Here is a 19,128-nt window from a genome sequence, read left to right as displayed (position 1 = left end):
AAGATCTACAGATTTTTTTGTTTGTTTTTGGCGGAACTGGGAATTGAACTCAGGCCCTTGCACTTGCCAGGGAAGTGCTTATTCCACTGAGCCATCTCACCAGCCTCTACAAGGTCTACAGGGTCTGACTAAGTAGATCAGACTTGTAGTGATTCTACTGTTTACAGCATCCCAAGTACTGGGATCAGGTGTGCGCCACCACGCCCAGTCTCAATCACCATCTCAGTGTGCCCTAGAGGCCAGCACAGCAGACCCGGGGATCAAACCCCAGGCCCCTGTGTCTGCCTAAGCAGGTGCTTTAATCCACTGAGCTATTAGGCCGGCCCTAAGTTGAACCTTTTAAGTTAAGGACAATCTGTATTGTATATTTGAAAATTACTGAGAGTAGATCTTAAATGTTTTCAGTGTAAAAATGTTAGTATATGAAGCACTGCATACATTAAACAGCTTGATTTAGCCATTTTCTCTCTCACACACACATGTGCACACGCACTTGTACATGCATGCATGCATGCATATACATGTGGGTTCTTTTGTCTGGGCATGCTAGTACATACCTGTAATTCCTGCACTTGGAGGTTGAGACAGGGAGATCATGACCTATTGGGCAGCCTGAGCTACATAGTGAGAATCTGTCTCAAGAATAAGAACAAGGGGGCTGGTGAGATGGCTCAGTGGTCTAAAGCACCTACTTAGAACAAGCTAAGCTCAAGCAAAGCAGAGACCTCGGTTCAATCCCCCAGCACCACATGCAGGCCTGCTCGCCCCCTGGTGGGCTGAGCTGGCCACACAATAAATAAATAAATAAATAAATATTAAAAAAAAAAAAAGAATAAGAACAAGGGCTGGCGAGATAGCTCAGTAGACTAAGCGCCTGTTTAGGCAAGCGTAGGGGCCAGGGTTTGATCCCTGGCACTACATGCCGTGCCAACTCTGCCCCCCGGGTGCACTGAGCCCTGAGCCTGGGACTGAGTCTGGGTTATGGTGGCCTGCACCTATAATCCCAGCACTGGGGAGGCTGCAAATGGGAGAATCACTGTGAGTTCAAGCTGCATAAGTGAGACCCTGCACAAAATACCCCCTTCCCCTCGAAAAAAGCCAAAACAAGAAAATTGAGTTCTTTGGGCTGTTTTCCTGTGATATGCAAAATGGGCCTGTGATACAGCATTCTTGGGATGTGAATAACATTCCACATGCATAGCATCTGGGAGGAACTTTGCTTTTTAATAACATACAAAACTTTTTATGTATGTTAAAAACATGATTTTTACATACTCTTAACGCTTCAAAAGTATTCCTCCAATGAATCTGTAGAACTCTCATACAGCTATCTTGGGAAAGTGACTTACCTTTCTCAAAATGGAGGCTGTGTCAAGTCAGCTGAAATTTGGAGATTAATGCTACAAATTGTTTTGTTTTTTCTTTGAGAAATCATGTTTTGTTTCCCCAAACTGGCAGTGGAAGTAAAATTCTAGTACTAAAACAAAACTTAAATAAGTAGGGCAGTATTTATCAGTTAATTAAGTGGCGCTAGACAAAACCCTTTCCATATTCCATCATATTGACTACTTCTTACATCCTACTATTGAAGAACAGAGAAGTTAAGCAGTATACCAAGGATCATACTGTCAGTGATGGAGCTGAGAGTCACATTAACTATCCAGCTGAAAAACTGGAACTCTTACTATACTATACTTCCTTTATATTTAAGCAAGATAGAAAAAAAGTATTTTGTTCTTATAATTATAACAGTCCTCCATATCTTGGGGGTATGGTTATTTCACAACACATATATCATATTTACTGTTCAAATCAGCATAATTAGTAATTTGTATATTCGGAGCATTTAAGCTCCTCTCTTCTTGTTCTTCATAAAATATATACTAGGTGGGTTGGGAATATAGCTCAGTGGCACAGGACCTTCCTGGCAAGTGCAAGGCCTGAGTTTGATTCCCGATACAAAAAAATAAAATAGGTTATTGTGAACTGTAGTCATTTCACTGTTATAAACCCTATAACTTACTCATCTGTGTGTTGGCATCATCTCTTACCCTTCTAACTCCCCACCCCCTACTTTTTCCATTATCTACACACACACACACACACACACACACACACACACACAAAGACAACACAACGTGAGATCTATCATCCTTACAAATATTGGTATGTAATACTATATTGTTATCTATAGGTACTTTGATATATAGCAGATACCAAGAATTTGTCTTGTATAATTACATGTACATTGAACCACTCCCCCATTTTATTTATATTTTGTTCTTTTTCACATTTTATAGCTTTAAGAAATCACAATTTCTTGTTGTATAACCTTACTACAAAAGTTTTATATAGTCAATAAATAATAAAATATTTGGTCATTAGTTGAGGTATTATTTTATTTTTCTGACTGACATATATAGATGCTCCACGACCTAGTAGTCATGCCCGTCCTCCATCAACCAGTTTGATTTATGACTCAGACTTGGCTGTCTCTTATACTGACCTTGATAATCTCTTCAATTCTGATGAAGATGAACTAACAGTGAGTATCCCATTAATAATTAGGATTAAATTTGTTTTGCTTGATTTTTTTTTTTTAATAGGTTCTTTATCTTTTGTAAGTGATTTGTGATTTAAACACTTAGGTCCAAACAATAGGAAATATTATAAAATACTGATTTTTTTTGAATATTTAATCTCATTTTGATACAGTTTCCTATGTAAACTTTTAGGTGGCTTTTAATGCTTTTTTGTGTGTTGTGAAGGGCACAGTGAGGCAGCTTAATTTGAGCTCTGCCATGTTCCTATTTTGTAAAGTTCTTAAGAAACTAATTTTTATGTTCTTTGATCTGCTAGTTGAAAAATTACTCTGGAAATACATCTAGAGACTATACCAGTAATTAATATTAAATTTATATGCTTTGTCAATTTCTTAAGACCACTGCTTTCCCCCCCCCCCCCCAGAACTGGGGATTGAACTCAGGCCCTTGTGCTTGCCAAGCAATCTCTTATTCCACTGAGCCGTCTCCCCAGCCCCTAAGACCACTGCTTTTTAACTCAACACTCATCCATTATATGACAAATACACATAACAATGAAAGAACTTAAAAAGAATAACCTTTAACACCATTTTGTAGAGAAAGGTGAAAAGAAGATGAAGCTTAAAATAAGATTCACTAGAATATCAAGTCTCTGGCAAATTAATAAATTGGGCTTCACATTAAAAGAAAAGACATAAAAGAAAATGTCTTTTTTATCAGTATAAGAGTAACTTGATGCCATCCCCTGGCCTCCCATGCCAGCTCCACCCCTGGGGCATGCTGAGATGGCAATTGAGACTGGGCATAGTGGTATGCCTGTAATCCCAGCTCTTGGTAGGCTGTAAACAGGCGGATCACTATGAGTCTGATATAGTAGTGAGACCCTGAACACTCTTAGATCCTTCCCTAAAATACAAAAGAAAAAAAAAAGAAAGAAAGAAATAACTTGTAAACTGGTATTTTTAACAAAATTTTATTTACTATATATCTTATTGCAGTATACACATGTGTGTGTATATGTATACATATTTGTATATGTATATACCCATGTATGTCACAGATGTAGCTATAAACTAATTATTTACTAGGTCATTGCTCAGTAAGTGAATATATCTTTTTATGTTTTGATCTATTTATACTTTGCTGCCATTCATACTCGAGCTGTGTGGTTCTTTAAGGTAAAAAGGTTGTAGTCAGAGCTTAGTCTGTACATGTATCACTAAATATCTAACAGAAGATGTCAAACAAGTATTATTGCCAGCTCTAAAAATCTTAGTGAGCCAAGGAAAGAAGTGCTTGCCTGGCAAGTGCAAGGTCCTGCGTTCAATCCCCTATACTACAAAAAAAAAAAAAAAAAATTCTTAGTGATAAATTGAAGATGCCAAAACCTGGTCTGTTCGGCATATTAAGATTTATTTTCAATTAGAAGCCTTGTTACTTTGTTATGATGTCTACTTAATGGGACAAATGCTTTATGAGAATATTAATCAGTTTCAGTGTTTATCAGGGTTTTTTTTAAATAAAGTTTTGTTTTGTTTTGATTTTTTTTTTTTTTTTTGTCTTTTTGAGACAGGGTCTCACTGTGCACTTCAGGCTGGCCTTTGCTTGCTTTGTAGCCTAGGCTAGTCTCAATCTTGCAACAATCCTCCTGCCTCAGCCTCCTGAGTGCTGGGATTACAGGTGTGCACTGCCACACCTGGCTTTAATAGGCTTTATGTTACTGTTTATTTTGTGTTACAGAAATATTGGTCATTTTGTGGGGAGGGACTTTTTCCTCTGCTAATTCAATGGCTTATTAAAAAAAAACTATTCCGTGATTATCTGGAATTTATTTTATATCTTTGAGCTATGTAGTATGTTCTTGACTCTGTCATCTATTCAAAATACTACTTTTGATGAATGGGAATTCTTGTAAGTTACATTTGAATGATTACTACTTTGAGATCACATTTGATTTCAGATAAATATGTGCTTTTTTCTAAATAGCCTGGATCTAAAAAATCAGCGACTGGATCAGACGATAAAGCCAACTGCAAAGAATCCAAGACAGGAAATCTGGATCCGTTATCTTGTATAAGTAAGCTTCTCAAAATCTGTACTGCAGTTCAATTTGCAAACTTCGAATCTCAACAAACTCCCCACTCCCTTTGTTTTAAACATAGATTCGCCTATTTTTAGTCTTATTTTAAAATGTGTTTTATTAAATATAGGCACTGCAGATCTTCATAAGATGTATCCTACACCACCATCGTTGGAACAGCATATTATGGGGTTTTCCCCAATGAATATGAATAATAAAGACTATGGTAGTATGGATACAACACCTGGAGGAACTGTTCTAGAAGGAAATGGTTCTAGTATAGGAGCACAATTCAAAATTGAAGTTGATGAAGGATTCTGTAGCCCAAAACCTTCTGAAATTAAAGTAAGTATTTCATTTTTCTAGAAAAATAATTCACTTCCCATACTTTATTATACAACTTGTTTATTATTATATTAAAAAATATTTTCATAGCGGTTCTAGTTTTGTAGCTAAATAATTTGAGGACTCTATTGTGACATAAGAATACATTTAAGAATAGAATAATATATTTTCCTCTATTTAGAGAGAAAAAGGACACAATTAGTTTGGGGTTTTTGTTTATTTTTTGCCTCTGGCAGATAATACACTGAAAATCCATGTTCTTTGTATTTTAGGATTATTCTTATGTCTATAAGCCTGAAAATTGTCAAGTTCTAGTGGGATGTTCCATGTTCGCACCTCTAAAATCTCTACCAAGCCAATGTCTGCCCCCTATCAAATTGCCAGAAGATTGTATTTACCGCCAGAGTTGGACTGTTGGCAAATTGGAATTGCTTCCTTCAGGGTCCACAATGCCATTCATCAAAGAAGGGTATGGTTTGTTTTTATGGTAGTATATGAATCCTTGTCTAGGTTTAATTTTTTTTCACAGAAGTACCTAATATGCTGGGAAAAGATTAGCTTTTGAAAACTTAAAATCGTGTTTGATTATAAAATAATATCAGTGACAGATCAACTACTAGAAAAGGTATGCCTACTATACTTTTGCCTATTTGACTTCAGAAGCACCTTTACTTTTGGTCTGTAAATCTAAAATAATCACATTTGTACATGTGTCATGTTTTCACACTTTTCACATTTTAACATCTCTGAACTTAGGGTTTCTTGCAGTTGGTAACATCTTAAAGTTACTATTCCTTTTTACAAAGGAACATCTCTGAAATCAAATTTTTATGTCAATAGTCAGTAGAATCTTTCAATGAAATATGAATATTTATAGTGTTAAAAGTTCGTAGATAGTAAATGTGAATGTCTAGTATTGATACAGATTTCATTTATGATTCTGGAACAAAAACAGGGCATAGTGGCACATGACTATAATTCCAGCTACTTGGGAGATTTAGGCAGAAGAATCAGAAGTTCAAGGCCATTCTGGACAACTTAACATAGAAAAGACTCACAAGATATAGCTCAGTGGTAGAGTGTCTCTATTTCAATCTCTAATATCAAGGGGCAAAAATGGATCTTGTTAGTAGATTGATCCTTAGTCTGTTAACAATTACCAGAGTAGACATAGTAGTCAGAAATGTCTTTAATTACACTTGTAAGTTTTTAAATTTATTATTTTTAATTAACTTAAAACATAATCATTTTTATTTGTATTTCACATTATTAATGTGTTTCTTTATGTATGTATATGATTTTCTTTCTTACCCTGGCAACAGTAGTGATGGAAGTAATATGGATCAAGAATATGGACCTGCTTATACTCCTCAAACCCATACTTCTTTTGGGATGCCTCCTAGCAGTGCACCTCCTAGTAACAGTGGAGCAGGAATTCTTCCTTCTCCATCCACCCCTAGATTTCCAACTCCAAGGACTCCAAGGACTCCTCGAACTCCTCGTGGAACTTGTGGACCTGCTAGTGCTCAAGGTTCAGTCAAGTATGAAAACTCAGACCTATATTCACCAGCCTCCACCCCATCTACATGCAGACCCCTTAATTCTGTTGAACCTGCAACTGTTCCTTCCATCCCTGAAGCACACAGTCTTTATGTAAACCTCATTCTTTCAGAATCAGTCATGAATTTATTTAGAGACTGTAACTTTGATAGTTGCTGTATCTGTGTCTGCAACATGAATATCAAGGGTGCCGATGTTGGAGTTTACATTCCAGATCCAACGCAGGAAGCACAGTATAGGTGTACCTGTGGTTTCAGTGCTGTCATGAACAGAAAATTTGGAAACAATTCAGGATTATTTCTTGAAGATGAACTAGATATCATAGGACGCAACACAGACTTTGGCAAAGAAGCAGAAAAACGTTTTGAAGCTCTCAGGGCTACCTCTGCTGAACATATTAACGGAGGTCTAAAGGAATCAGAAAAATTGCCTGATGAATTGATATTACTGCTACAAGATCAGTGTACTAATTTATTTTCTCCCTTTGGAGCATCAGACCAAGATCCTTTCCCCAAAATTGGTGTAATTAGCAATTGGGTACGTGTCGAAGAGCGGGACTGTTGCAATGACTGCTATCTTGCATTAGAACATGGGCGTCAGTTCATGGATAATATGTCAGGGGGAAAAGTTGATGAAGCACTTGTGAAAAGCTCATGCTTGCATCCCTGGTCTAAACGAAATGGTAAGTACGTTAATGAAACAGCTTCTATTTATTTTCCTTGCATTGTGTAGTTCCTTTTCTTTCTTAGGGGAGAAGTATTAAAAGCCAACTTCCTGTGCAACTGATAGAGACTCTTTTTTTTTTTAAATTTTATTTATTTATTTATTTGTGCGTGTGTGTGTGTGTGTGTGTGTGTGTGGCCAGCTCAGCCCACCAGGGGGCGGGGCTGGCTGGCATGTGGTGCTGAGGGATTGAACTGTGGTCCTTGAGCTTTGCTAAGCTTGTTCTAAGTAAGTGCTTTAGACCACTGAGCCATCTCACCAGCCCTGATAGAGACTCTTAAACTTAGACTCTAAAATATTTAAGGATGATTTTTTTTAGAGGGAAATATCTTAGCTGTTTAATTTCACCAATAACAATATTACTATAAATCTGTAATTATATGGCAATATAAAAGGTACTTCACACAGTTAATTAGCAGGAAATTGCTGGTTGTCTGCTTTATTTAGCAATCTTTGTCTCATTAAATATTTATTGAACACCTTAGATGTGTTTGATACTGTTCTTGGATCACTGTTCAACAAAGCAGACATTCCCATATTCTTTGCCCTTTTGGGGCTATAATTTAACGAAAGAGACAGACCACACACACACACACACACACACACACACAAGTAATTCTGTAATAGAGACGAGGACTTTGAAGAAAACTAAGCAAAATGAGTGTGGTGGCACCCTTTGTAATCTCAGCACTCTGGGAAGCTGAAAATCAAAAGTTGGAACCCAATCTAGACAGCCAGTTGATGATTAGATGAGACCCTGTCCCAAATTTTAGGGGGGCAGATTAGGAACTGGGAATGTAACAGTGCAAAGAGAAGTCCCTTGGTTTATTCCCTAGTACAGAAGGGTGGTGGGGGATGGCTAAGCAGGGCAAAAAAGTAGGGGGGGGGGTGTCTTTTTAGCTGTATGGTCAGAGAAGGAAAGCATTTAAGCAAAGCTTTTGTCCATTATGTGGGAGAATGTGAGCTATGTGGTTAACTAAGGGAAGTATGTTACAGGCAATATACGAGATACAAAAAGTTTGAGGGAATTGTGTGCTTCATATATTTGGGGAACATGAAGGAGCAGTGCTGGAGTTCAGCTTGTGATGGGTAGACTGGTATGAAATCTGAGATGTGTTTAAGCACCAAATCATGTATGGTTTTATAGACCATGTAATGCCTTTGTAGTACATTCTAGGTGGTGATGGAAGGCTGTTGTGCAGTTTCAAGCAGGGAAATTATAAGGGGTTTTTTGTTTGTTTTTTAAAAGATAACTATTGTGTTTGGGGATTGTTGGTAGTAAAAATGAGAATAAAAGCAAATAGAGGCCAGCCAAATAGCTCAGCATATTAAAGTGCCTGCAAGCAGGTGCAGGGGCCAGGGTTCAATCCCTGGGCCTGCTGTGCTGGCCTCACCCCCAGGGTGTGCTGAGCTAGCAGTTGAGACTGGGCATGGTGGCATGTTCCTGTAATCCCAACTCTTGGGAGTCTGTAAACAGGTGGATCACTATGAGTCTAATCTAGTAGTAAGACCCTAAACACCCTATAGATCCTTGTAAAATACAAAACAAAATGAAACAAAAAAGCAAGTAGGTTAGTTGGAAGGCAGTTACAGTAGCAGTAGTCCAGCCAAATAGCTCAGTGAATTAAAGCATCTGCATGCAGGTGCAGGGGCCAGGGTAAAAGGTAATGACCATTGGGTCATAGTCAGAAGCAGTAAAATAGTAATACTAGATTCCAAGTATATCCAGGAAATAGTATCTGGAAGATTGGCTGTAGGCATCCAAGTAGCTTGAGCAGCTGGATGAATGGTGGTGCTAACTGTAGAGGGGGAAAACTCTGGGGGAGCAGCTAAATATACGTTTGGAACTAGGAGTTTCAAATTCAAAAGGAGCAATTGGGTCTGGAAAACAATCATTTTGTATGTATGTGATTTATCATTATTAAAAAATTATACAGTATGCCCCCTAAAAAACCTAAATATGCAGCTAAATGAAGTAAGTTAACTGAGAGGAATCCAAGAATGGAGCTCACATTTAAGAGTTACAAAAGAAGGGGATCCAGATAAGGAAACTGGTAGAAGAAAGAGGTAGAAGAAAAAGCAGGAGTGTTGTTGTATCCTAGAAACCTAAGTAAGAGACGTATTTGAAGCAAGAGAATGATTATTCTGTGATTAATCTATCTCAAATAGTGTGATAGATTGGTGTGGTGGCACATGCCTGTAATCTGAGCACTCACAAGGCTCAGGCAGGAGAATTGCAGTGAGTTTAAGGCCACCCTGGACTACATCGTGAGTTCAAGCAGCCTAAACTACAGTGAGACCCTGTCTCAAAAAATTGTGACACAGCAGATGAAATCAACAGGACCATTACATCTGACTAAATGGAAATTGATGTTAATCTTGAAGAGAGATTTCAGTCTGATTAGAGTGTACTTAGAGAGGAGAGAATAGGATGACAAGCAAATTTAAACTCTTTGGGGACATTTTATCATAAATAGCAGAGAAATTAATTGTTAGGAGTCAAAGAGAGTTGGATTTTTTTAAGGGACATTAATAGTAACCCTATTTAGAAAGAAATTTTAAATAGCCGAGTAATGCATGTATTCGAGTACATTGTGATGTTTTGATTTATGTATATATTGTAGAAAATTAAACTAAATTATCCATTTCTTTACCTATTTCTTAGGGTGAGCACATTTAAAAATCTCTTTTAAAAGCAACAGTGGAGATTAAACTAAGGTCAGTCTTAGTACTGAGATACTGAAGCAGGATCTTGCCAAGTTGCCAAATAATGACTCTTTTACCTCAGCCTCCCCCAGTGCTGGAATTACAGGTGTGTGCTACTAAGCACAGCTTAAAGTCTCTTTTAAGTGCCTTTGGAATATAGGATACATTATTAATTACTATTTTCACCATGCTGTGCAGTAGCTTTCTAAAACTTATTCCTTCTATCTGAAGTTTAGCTGACATTTCCTTTTCCACCCCCACTTTATTGCATAGAGAAGAAATGTTAACACATAAGATAATGCAGGAGCAAAGCCATTGAATAAGTAAGGGGTAATAGACTCTGTTGTAGAAATAGAGAACTAGTTAGACCCTTAGATAGGAATACATTTCTATACCAAGAAGGAAGGCATAGTTTCTTTGAACAAGAGGGAAGTAAAAATTTTCCTGTGACTGTTTTTATAATTGATGAGGGGAAACAGTGCTTGATTAGTGACAGAATGACAAATAATTTATAGGATAATGGTTTCCAAAATCTAGTTTGTCAGACTACCATGCCTGGGAACTTGTTAGAAACACAAAATCTTAAATTGAGTGTGATAATGCACACCTGTAATACCAGTACTTTGCAGGCTGATGCAGCATGATTGCAAATTTGAAATGAGCCTGAGACACATAGTGGGACTCTTTCTCAAAAGAGAGAAGGGAAACAAATTTTTCACATTTTCTCCTAGACCTGAAATCAAATACAGTAAGGGGCCAGTGAGATAGCTCAGCAGACTAAGCGCCTGCTTAGGCAAACCTGCAGGGACCGGGATTAGATCACTAGCACCGCGTGTCGCACAGGCCTGACCCCCAGGCATGCTGAGCTGGCCACCAAGACTGGACATTTTGGCACATGCCTGTAATCCTAGCGCTGGGGAGGCTGAAAACAGGAGGATCACTAGGAGTCGGAGCTGCGTAGTGAGATCCTGTATCAAATACGTAAATTTAAAAAGAAAAGATAGAGTAGGAACTGAGTTCTTTTACTCACTAGCAATGTGGTATTGGACAAACTGACTTAAAATCTTCATGTCTTCATCTGTATTAGTGAAGTAAAACTAGCATTGGAATTACATTGGTCTGTTAAGATCTAATGAATTAACTCATATTAAGCATAGTGACTTTGGTCCTGTGTCACTTGTTAAATTTAATCATTTTTGGATCAATGCTTAACAGTGGGCATGATATGAAGATATCCTATCTTGAATTGTAAATTCCTAGTTTTAGTACATTGTGATGTTTTGATGTGATTAGTTTTGATTAAAACTAATGAAAGTGAAAATAATCCAAGTGCCCAATGATAAGAGACTACATAATTATAGTAGTGCAAATGGAATGTTACATAAATTCTGAAAAATGATACTTGTAACAAATGAAGCCAGTAGTAGTAATTTGGAGGAGAGGCAAAAGTCTCAGAAGATCATATATATATATGCATTGAACCTAGGGCTTTCACACTAAGCTACATCCCCACCCCTTTTAATATTTTATATTTTATTTTGAGATAAGCTCTCACTAAGTGACTGTTCAAACTTGTGCTTCTCCTGCTTCAGCCTCCAGAATGCTAGGATGCAGCCATGTGCCAGTATGCCCAGATTAGTAATATATACAGAATTCACTAAGAAAATGTATACCCTTCAGGAAAAGGAAAACTTGTATAAATATTTTAATACTAAAATTACTGTGGTATCATGAAATTAATACAAGTTACTTTTTTTTTTTTTTTTTTGGAACTGGGGATTGAACTCAGGCCCTTGCGCTTGCCAGGGAAGTGCATATTCCACTGAGCCATCTCCCCGGCCCTACAAGTTACCTTTGGCCTGTACAGTTATAGGAGGTGCTCCAAGTGGCAGCCATTAGTTTCCAGACATTTATTAACTGTTGCTTGGGCAATCATCATTGAGATTGCTGCATGTGCATTTTCTGTTTCTTCTCTAAGGGCTGGCAATATAATTGGTTTCCTGCTATATTTGAAGCAGGAGCTTACTAAGTTGTTCAAGGTGTGCTAGAACTTGGTTTTCTTCTGCCTCAAATTATAGGTATGTGCGACCATGCCTGGCTGGCAGTTTCTTTCTTGTTTTGTGTAAAACTGGAGTGGATATTTGTTTTCATTACTTGGGTAGATTTGCTGGATCTTGTAACACTAATGTTTTGAGGAATTATTAACACGTCATTTTATAGCTTTTATTGTCATCTTAATAGTATGTATGATGTGGTATCTTACTTTTTTTGTCTATTAGTGACCTTGAAAAACTTTCTGTATACTTAATGTTTATTTTTGTTTTCTTTGGGGATAAGTACTTGGCCCACTTGTAAATTAAGCTTTTTGTCCTGTTTTTACTGTGTTTAGAGGTTTTTATGAATTCTGGATTGAAGTACCTTAGACATATGATTTGCTATGTGACATATGATTGGATATTTCGTTTGTGGGGTTGTCTTCTTGTATACCCCTCCTCTACCCTCACTGTACTGGGGATCCTGAGCTACATCTTCAGCCCTTCCTCTTTATTGTTTTACATTGACTGATTGACTGACTGACTGATGGACGGATAGGGTCTTGCTAAGCCACTAAGTTACCAACTTGTATTCCTCCTGCCAGAGCCTCTCAGAGTGTTGGGATTGTAGTCATGTGCCAACCATGCTCAGCTTTACTTCCTTGATGGTACCTTTTGCTGTTTACAATTTTGATGAAATTATTCTCTTGTAGGTTTTTTTTTTTTTTTTTTAATTTTTTAAAAAAAAATTTAGGGAAGGGTATACAGGGTGTTCAGGGTCTCACTACTAGATCAGACTCATAGTGATCCATCTATCAACAGCCTCCCAAGAGCTGGGATTATGGGCACTCGCCACCATGCCCAGTCTCAATTGTTGTCTCAGCCTGCCCTGGGGGCGGGGCCAGCATGGCAGGCCTGGGAATTGAACCCCCGGGTCCTGTGCCTGCTTGCAGGCGCTTTGTTGCACCGAGCTATTTGGCTGGCCCTCTCTTGTAGTTTTTGATGTCAAATTTTTAAAAGGCTTTAATCCTAGATTATGAAAATTTACTTTTCCCCTTAACTTGATGCTTTTAGCTTTGCATTTATATGTCTTCCTTTTACAATTTTTTTTTTTTTTAACGTAAAAGGGATCAACTTAATTCTTTTGCATGTGGATTTCCAGTTGTTTGAGACTGTTGGAAAGAGTATCTTTTCTTGTTATGTTGCCTTAGTACTTTCATCAAAAAGTAGTTTTCCAAGCTAGGGAAATGGCTCAGTAGAGTAAGCGCTTCCCTGGCAAGCGCAAGGGCCTGAGTTCAATCCCCAGTTCTGAAAAAAGAAAAGTTTTCATAAATATGATATTTGATTTTTGGATGTGCAGTTATTTTCTGTTAATCTGTATGTTTTTCCTCCATGATTAATCTAAAAAGCCATTACCCTTTAGTCCTAGCTTGTTTATCTTCATTAGCTCTTATATTTATCTAATTATTGTATATATGACATATGCAGTTATACTTTTTCATGTGAGTTTTCCTCCCATAAGATTATTAGGCCCTGAAGACACAATAAAAATTTTTTTCCAGTAGCATTATCAGTCAGGTATAATTCCTGACTTATGGTAGGTCTTTAGTAATCAAATTTTTTCAAGAGTAAGAATATCTATAAGAATCACACTTGAGGGCCAGGGAGATAGCTCAGTAGAATAAGCGCTTCCCTGGCAAGCGCAAGGACCTGAGTTCATTCCCCAGTTCTGCAAAAAAGAAAAAAAAAAAAAAGAGTGAGAGAATCTCACTTGACTAGAATCAAAATAAAATTCCTGAATCTCATCCATATCAGAATCTCTTGGATTTGAAGTCGGCATATGTATATCTTTAAAACTCCTTTGTGATTATAATACCATCCTTTGCCAGTGATAACTTTCTAGGCTTTATTATGTGAGTAGTCACAAAGATATACATACTTCTAGTTATGTATCTCCAATAGTTCTATATTTTTCATTCATAGTCATTAGTCCATGTCATATAGCTGTTATCACTTTTGATAAAATAGCACTTTATTATATAGTTGCAGTTTAAGCATAATTGTTACACATTATATTTCAAGTTAGATTATTTTTCTGTACACCATTTAGTTATGGAGAATAAATGCCCACAGTAATAAATCAGGCAATGATGATAACTAAAATTCAATGATTTATTGTACGGTATGTGATGGTTCAAATACACCATGCTGGGGGCTTGCCAAATAGCTCAGTTGTTTAAAGCACCGCTTGCACAAATGCCATCGACGCATAGGACCACTGTTTGATCCCCAGCTCCACAAGCCTCACCAGACCCACCCTTAAGGCAGCCTGAACTAGCAAAAATAAAAATCCTTCAAATGTACCATATTAGGGTCCAAATCAATTATATCATTGTTCTTTAGTGATTTTTTTTTCTTTTAGTCCTTCGACACTTATGAGCAATATTTTTTATTTATGTTATAATAATTGGTCAGAAATGCATATAAAACAATTTGATAACCTATGAGTCCGAGTATATAAAGTATATATGGATAATACCTTTTAGCAGTTTAAGTAGGCTTATCTGTTACTGCGTAAGTTTTATATTTCAAAATTGGTTTATTTCTTTTGTGGTGCTGGGGGTTGAACCCAGGACCTCAAGAATGATAGGCAAGCACTCAACCGCTGAAGTATATTCTAAGCTATGTATTGTAGAATTGTTGTAGTCTAGTTTTTCCACATTATTGCCACCAGTCTTATTTACCTCATTGTACTGTGGTGATGGTAATAAAGAGACATAATTTATAACCCATTTTTGTGTGAGGAAAAATTTTTTTCTGGTAAAATATCTATGAGTACTAGAAATAAAAGAAATGCAAAAAAAAATTATTAATCAGGTCTTTTTTTTTTTTTTTTTGAGACAGGGTCTCAGCTGGCCTTGAACTCACTCTGTAGCCCAGGCTGGCCTCAAACTCTAGCAGTCCTCCTGCCTTAGCCTCCTGAGTGCAGGGATTATAGGTGTGTACCACCATGCCAGACCTGGGAATAATATCTTGTGAAGAAGTTACTGTGACTTATTAACGTCTCTTCTTGGTTGCTTATTAACTGAAAGAGCCTTTTTGCTTTTGTTTTTATTTTGTTGTTGTGTTGAATTTAGTGCCTCATACATGGTAAGGAAATGTTCTACCACTTCATACAGTTTTCCGCACAAGGCTAATACTTAATCTTCTCGATGATATGAAATTCTCTAGTTCTCTAGATGTGTTTGTTATTTTAAAATTTTCTGTTGCCAGTAGCAATTCTTACCTTTTTTTCTAATGCTCGTAGATGTGAGCATGCAGTGCTCACAGGATATTCTTCGAATGCTCCTGTCTCTTCAGCCAGTTCTTCAGGATGCTATTCAGAAAAAAAGAACAGTAAGACCTTGGGGAGTTCAAGGTCCTCTCACTTGGCAACAGTTTCACAAAATAGCTGGCCGAGGCTCTTACGGTAAGTAATTTATAGTGATATGTAGTGATTGACTGACTGGCTGACTGACTGACTGATTTATTTATTGGCACTGGGGATTGAGCTCAAGACCTTCACACTAGCTATCATGCTCCTTGTTTAGTTTTTGTTTTAAACAGGGTCTTGTGAAGATGCTAAATTGCTTGGGCTGAGTTTGAACTTAAGATTCAGTTCATGAATTTAATTTGTTCCATGATTCTGGAAGATGGCCATGTTTGTGTTCTTGCAAGGAAGAGGGTGTGGCTATGTGTGCACCAGTTGCAGAGTTCACAAATAAAAACAAGATTTTTCCAAACCAGATTGTTCACAAACAAAAGTATTTGTCAGTTAAGTTTTTTTTTTTTTTAAATTAAATTATTTAGTACAGAGTCCCACTACACAAATCATACTTATGGTAATCCTCTGTTTTCAGCCTCACAAGTGATTGGATTACAGGCCCAGGCCACCATGTCCAGTCTCAGTCCACTCAGTGTGCCCTGGAGGTGGGGCCAGCACAGCTCACTGAGATCATGCTACTAAATCAGGGTGGGATAGGTGGTTGGTAATCCTAGTGAAAAAAAGAGCTCAGGGTCTTCATTATTTAAAAAAATTAAGAAAAAGACAGAAATTTGTAGTTTTGACAAGAGTAGGGATAAATCCTTTGAATAAATACATAATAAATTTGTGATCAGCTGTGATAGGAGAAACCATTCAGAATACATTTAAATATGAGAAAAAAAGTAATAATCCGAAAATGCAGGCTAAGTATATTTTGGTGTAGACTTTTACATTCTTTAAAAACCGAAGATAGTAAATACTTACTTTTGTGTTCTACTGATTTTGAAAACAGTTTCTATCAGTTCATATCCAGCTATCTTTTTTTTTTTTTTTCTTTTCTTTTTGAGACAAGTCTCCCTGTGCAGTTCAGGCTGGCCTTGAGCTCACTTTGTAGCCTAGGCTGGTCTTGAATTTATAACAATTCTCCTGCCTCAGCCTCCCAAGTGCTGGGATTACCAGTGTATGCCACCGTGCCCAGCCTATTTTCTTTTTCTTTCTTTATATTTTTCTTTTTTCTTTTTTTATGTATTTTAGTACAGGGTCTCACAGATCAGACTTGTAGTGATCCTCCTGGTTTCAGCTTCCCAAGCGCTGGGATTATAGGCACATTGCCACAATGCTCACTCAGTGCGCCCTGGGGATGGGGCCAACACAGCATGTCAGGGATCGAATCCTGGCCACTGCACTCTGCCTAACCAGGCACTTTAGTCCGCTGAGCTATCTGGCCAGCCCTTCTGTTTTCTTTTCCTTAATGGCTATGTTTAGTCTATTATTTTTTACATATGTTAATGTTATTTTACCAGTGTACTATGTATATAGATTGTTTTCAGACATCATCATTACTCTGTGCATGGTACAAGGGATTGAATCCATGGCCTTGTACTGAATTGCATTCCTAGCCCTTTATATGATATTTATTTTTTTTGAGATAGGGTCTCACTAAGTTGCTCAGGTTAGGTTTGAATTTGAGGTCATTTTGCCTCAGCCTCTAAAATTGTGAATGCTGAGATTACAGATGCACACCACCACTCCTGTTCATTACAGCTCTTTTTAAATAATACTTAATCCTATATATATATTGCTAAATTATTCTCTGCAATATTAGTCATGAATTGCTGAATGAAAAGTAGTTATTTCATTACAGTTTGAGAAACTGAATGTTACAGAGTGTTAGGATAAATTTCCTGTTCTGCTGTTACATATAAGATGTTGAACAAGTTGCGAAACTTTTAAATTTCTGTTTTGTTGTTTCTAAAATAGGTTTAGCTTTATATGCCTTTTGTGAGGATAATGAAGCTAATACATGTGGAAAGTTTTAAATAATACCTAGTGTGTAATAAATGCTTATTACAAATTTTAAATTACTCTGATAGTGAAGATCTTTGTATATGTATAAATGTGTATTTCATAATCTGTTCATGTCTTTTACCTATTTTTGTGTAAAGTGGTTGATCATTTTTTATTTTTAAAAGAGTTTGTGATATGAACAGTTATCCCAGAATCTACCTAACATTTTAAAATTTACAGTTGGAGGGCCAGCCTGACAGTTCAGCAGACTAAAGTGCCTGCTTAGGCAGAGTACAGCAGCCAGGATTTGATCCCCAGTGTGCCATGCTGGTCCTGCCTACAGGGCGAGCTGAGAGGGCAATTGAGACTGGGCATGGTGGCCCACACCTATAATCCCAGCACTTGGGATGCTGAAAACAGGAGAATCACTACAAGTCCAATCTACATAGTGAGACCGTGTAGACCCTGCAGACCCTGTCCTAAATACGGGGGGAAGAAGGGGATATATTTACAGTTGGTTTTTTCACTCCTGTCCACTGTCATCTAGTATATCTTACTGATTGGCTTCTTTTTTTTTTTTTTTTTTTATTTTATGTGTGTGTGTGTGTGTGTGTGTGTGTGGCCAGCTCAGCCCACCAGGGGGCAGGGCTGGCTGGCATGTGGTGCTGGGGGATTGAACCGTGGTCCCTGGGCTTTGCTAAAGCTTGTTCAAAGTAGGTGCTTTAGACCACTGAGCCATCTCACCAGCCCACTGATTGGCTTCTCATGGTTTTATAGGTCTCTTCTGTGAAAAGAAATAAACCTTTTTTCATATTTATTGCATACTTTTTTTCCTGATTGTTGTTAATCTTTTGACTTTATGGTGTTTTTCCATACTCCAAACTTAAATGTTTATAGTTAGATTCAATTTTGTAAGGAATAGGATTTGTTTATGTTATAATTAGACTTGCTGGGCCTGTTGGCACATGAGTGTAATCCCAGCACTTGGGAGGCTGAGGCAGAAGGATCATTGTGAGTTTGAGGCCAGCCTGGACTACATAGTGAGTTCAAGACCAGCCTGAACTCAACAACAAGACCTTGTCTCAAAAAAAAAAAAAAGAAAAAAAGATTCTTTCTAGTCTAAATTCATTAAAATTAAATAGAACCCTTTTGCATGTTTTTTAAAATATTTATTTATATTTAATACAGGGTCTACACAGTTCTGACTTGTAGTGATCACCTGTCTCAGTCCCTCCAGTGCTGGGACTACAGGCGTGAGCCACCATGGGGCCAGCACACAGTACCAGGGATCAAACTCAGGTCCTTGTGCTTGCCAGGCAGGTGCTTAGACTGCCAAGCTATTTCTGTAGCCCTGTATGTTTTCTTATTATACTTCTAAGTTTTCCATTCAAATTATATTCCACTTAAATTAAGTTAATTAAATGTGTTTTGTAAAAACTTTTAAAAATAATTTCTAACTGTGGAAAAGTATCATTTACTGGCTTTAAATGTTTTTAGTAGTACATTTTTACTAATAATGATTCATTAACTTTTGACATTTACACAAAGGAGACATGGCTTAATTTTGTTTTCTTAAAATATCTTTCTTGCTTAGGAACTGATGAATCTCCAGAACCACTGCCAATTCCCACGTTTTTGTTGGGTTATGATTATGATTTTCTGGTGCTTTCTCCATTTGCTCTCCCTTACTGGGAGAGACTTATGCTGGAACCCTATGGATCTCAAAGAGATATAGCCTATGTTGTACTATGTCCGGAAAATGAAGCTTTGTTACATGGAGCCAAAAGCTTTTTTAGAGATCTTACTGCAATATATGAGGTAGGTGTT

At 37.3% G+C, this 19,128-nt stretch overlaps 1 protein-coding gene across 3 annotated transcripts in view; it reads left to right on the top strand.

The window, feature by feature from the left end:
• Positions 1-19,128, top strand: part of Med13 (mediator complex subunit 13) — a 112,512-nt gene that overhangs the window by 67,073 nt on the left and 26,311 nt on the right. For 2 of the 3 annotated variants that reach the window (XM_023703123.1, XM_023703122.1), the window contains 7 exons: positions 2,424-2,545; positions 4,530-4,620; positions 4,754-4,968; positions 5,241-5,437; positions 6,291-7,210; positions 15,298-15,459; positions 18,896-19,119. In XM_023703123.1, the coding sequence (XP_023558891.1) occupies positions 2,424-2,545; positions 4,530-4,620; positions 4,754-4,968; positions 5,241-5,437; positions 6,291-7,210; positions 15,298-15,459; positions 18,896-19,119 (1,931 nt within the window). The remainder of the gene's footprint in view (positions 1-2,423; positions 2,546-4,529; positions 4,621-4,753; positions 4,969-5,240; positions 5,438-6,290; positions 7,211-15,297; positions 15,460-18,895; positions 19,120-19,128) is intronic. The other variant, XM_004643027.2, reaches the window with a different exon arrangement.

Source organism: Octodon degus, unplaced genomic scaffold (genome assembly GCF_000260255.1).
Source record: "Octodon degus isolate 3935 unplaced genomic scaffold, OctDeg1.0 scaffold00164, whole genome shotgun sequence".
In the NCBI taxonomy this organism is placed as follows: Eukaryota; Metazoa; Chordata; class Mammalia; order Rodentia; family Octodontidae; genus Octodon; species Octodon degus.
The sequence above is the reverse complement of the archived record's forward strand: the minus strand, read 5'-3'. Positions and strand labels throughout refer to the sequence as shown.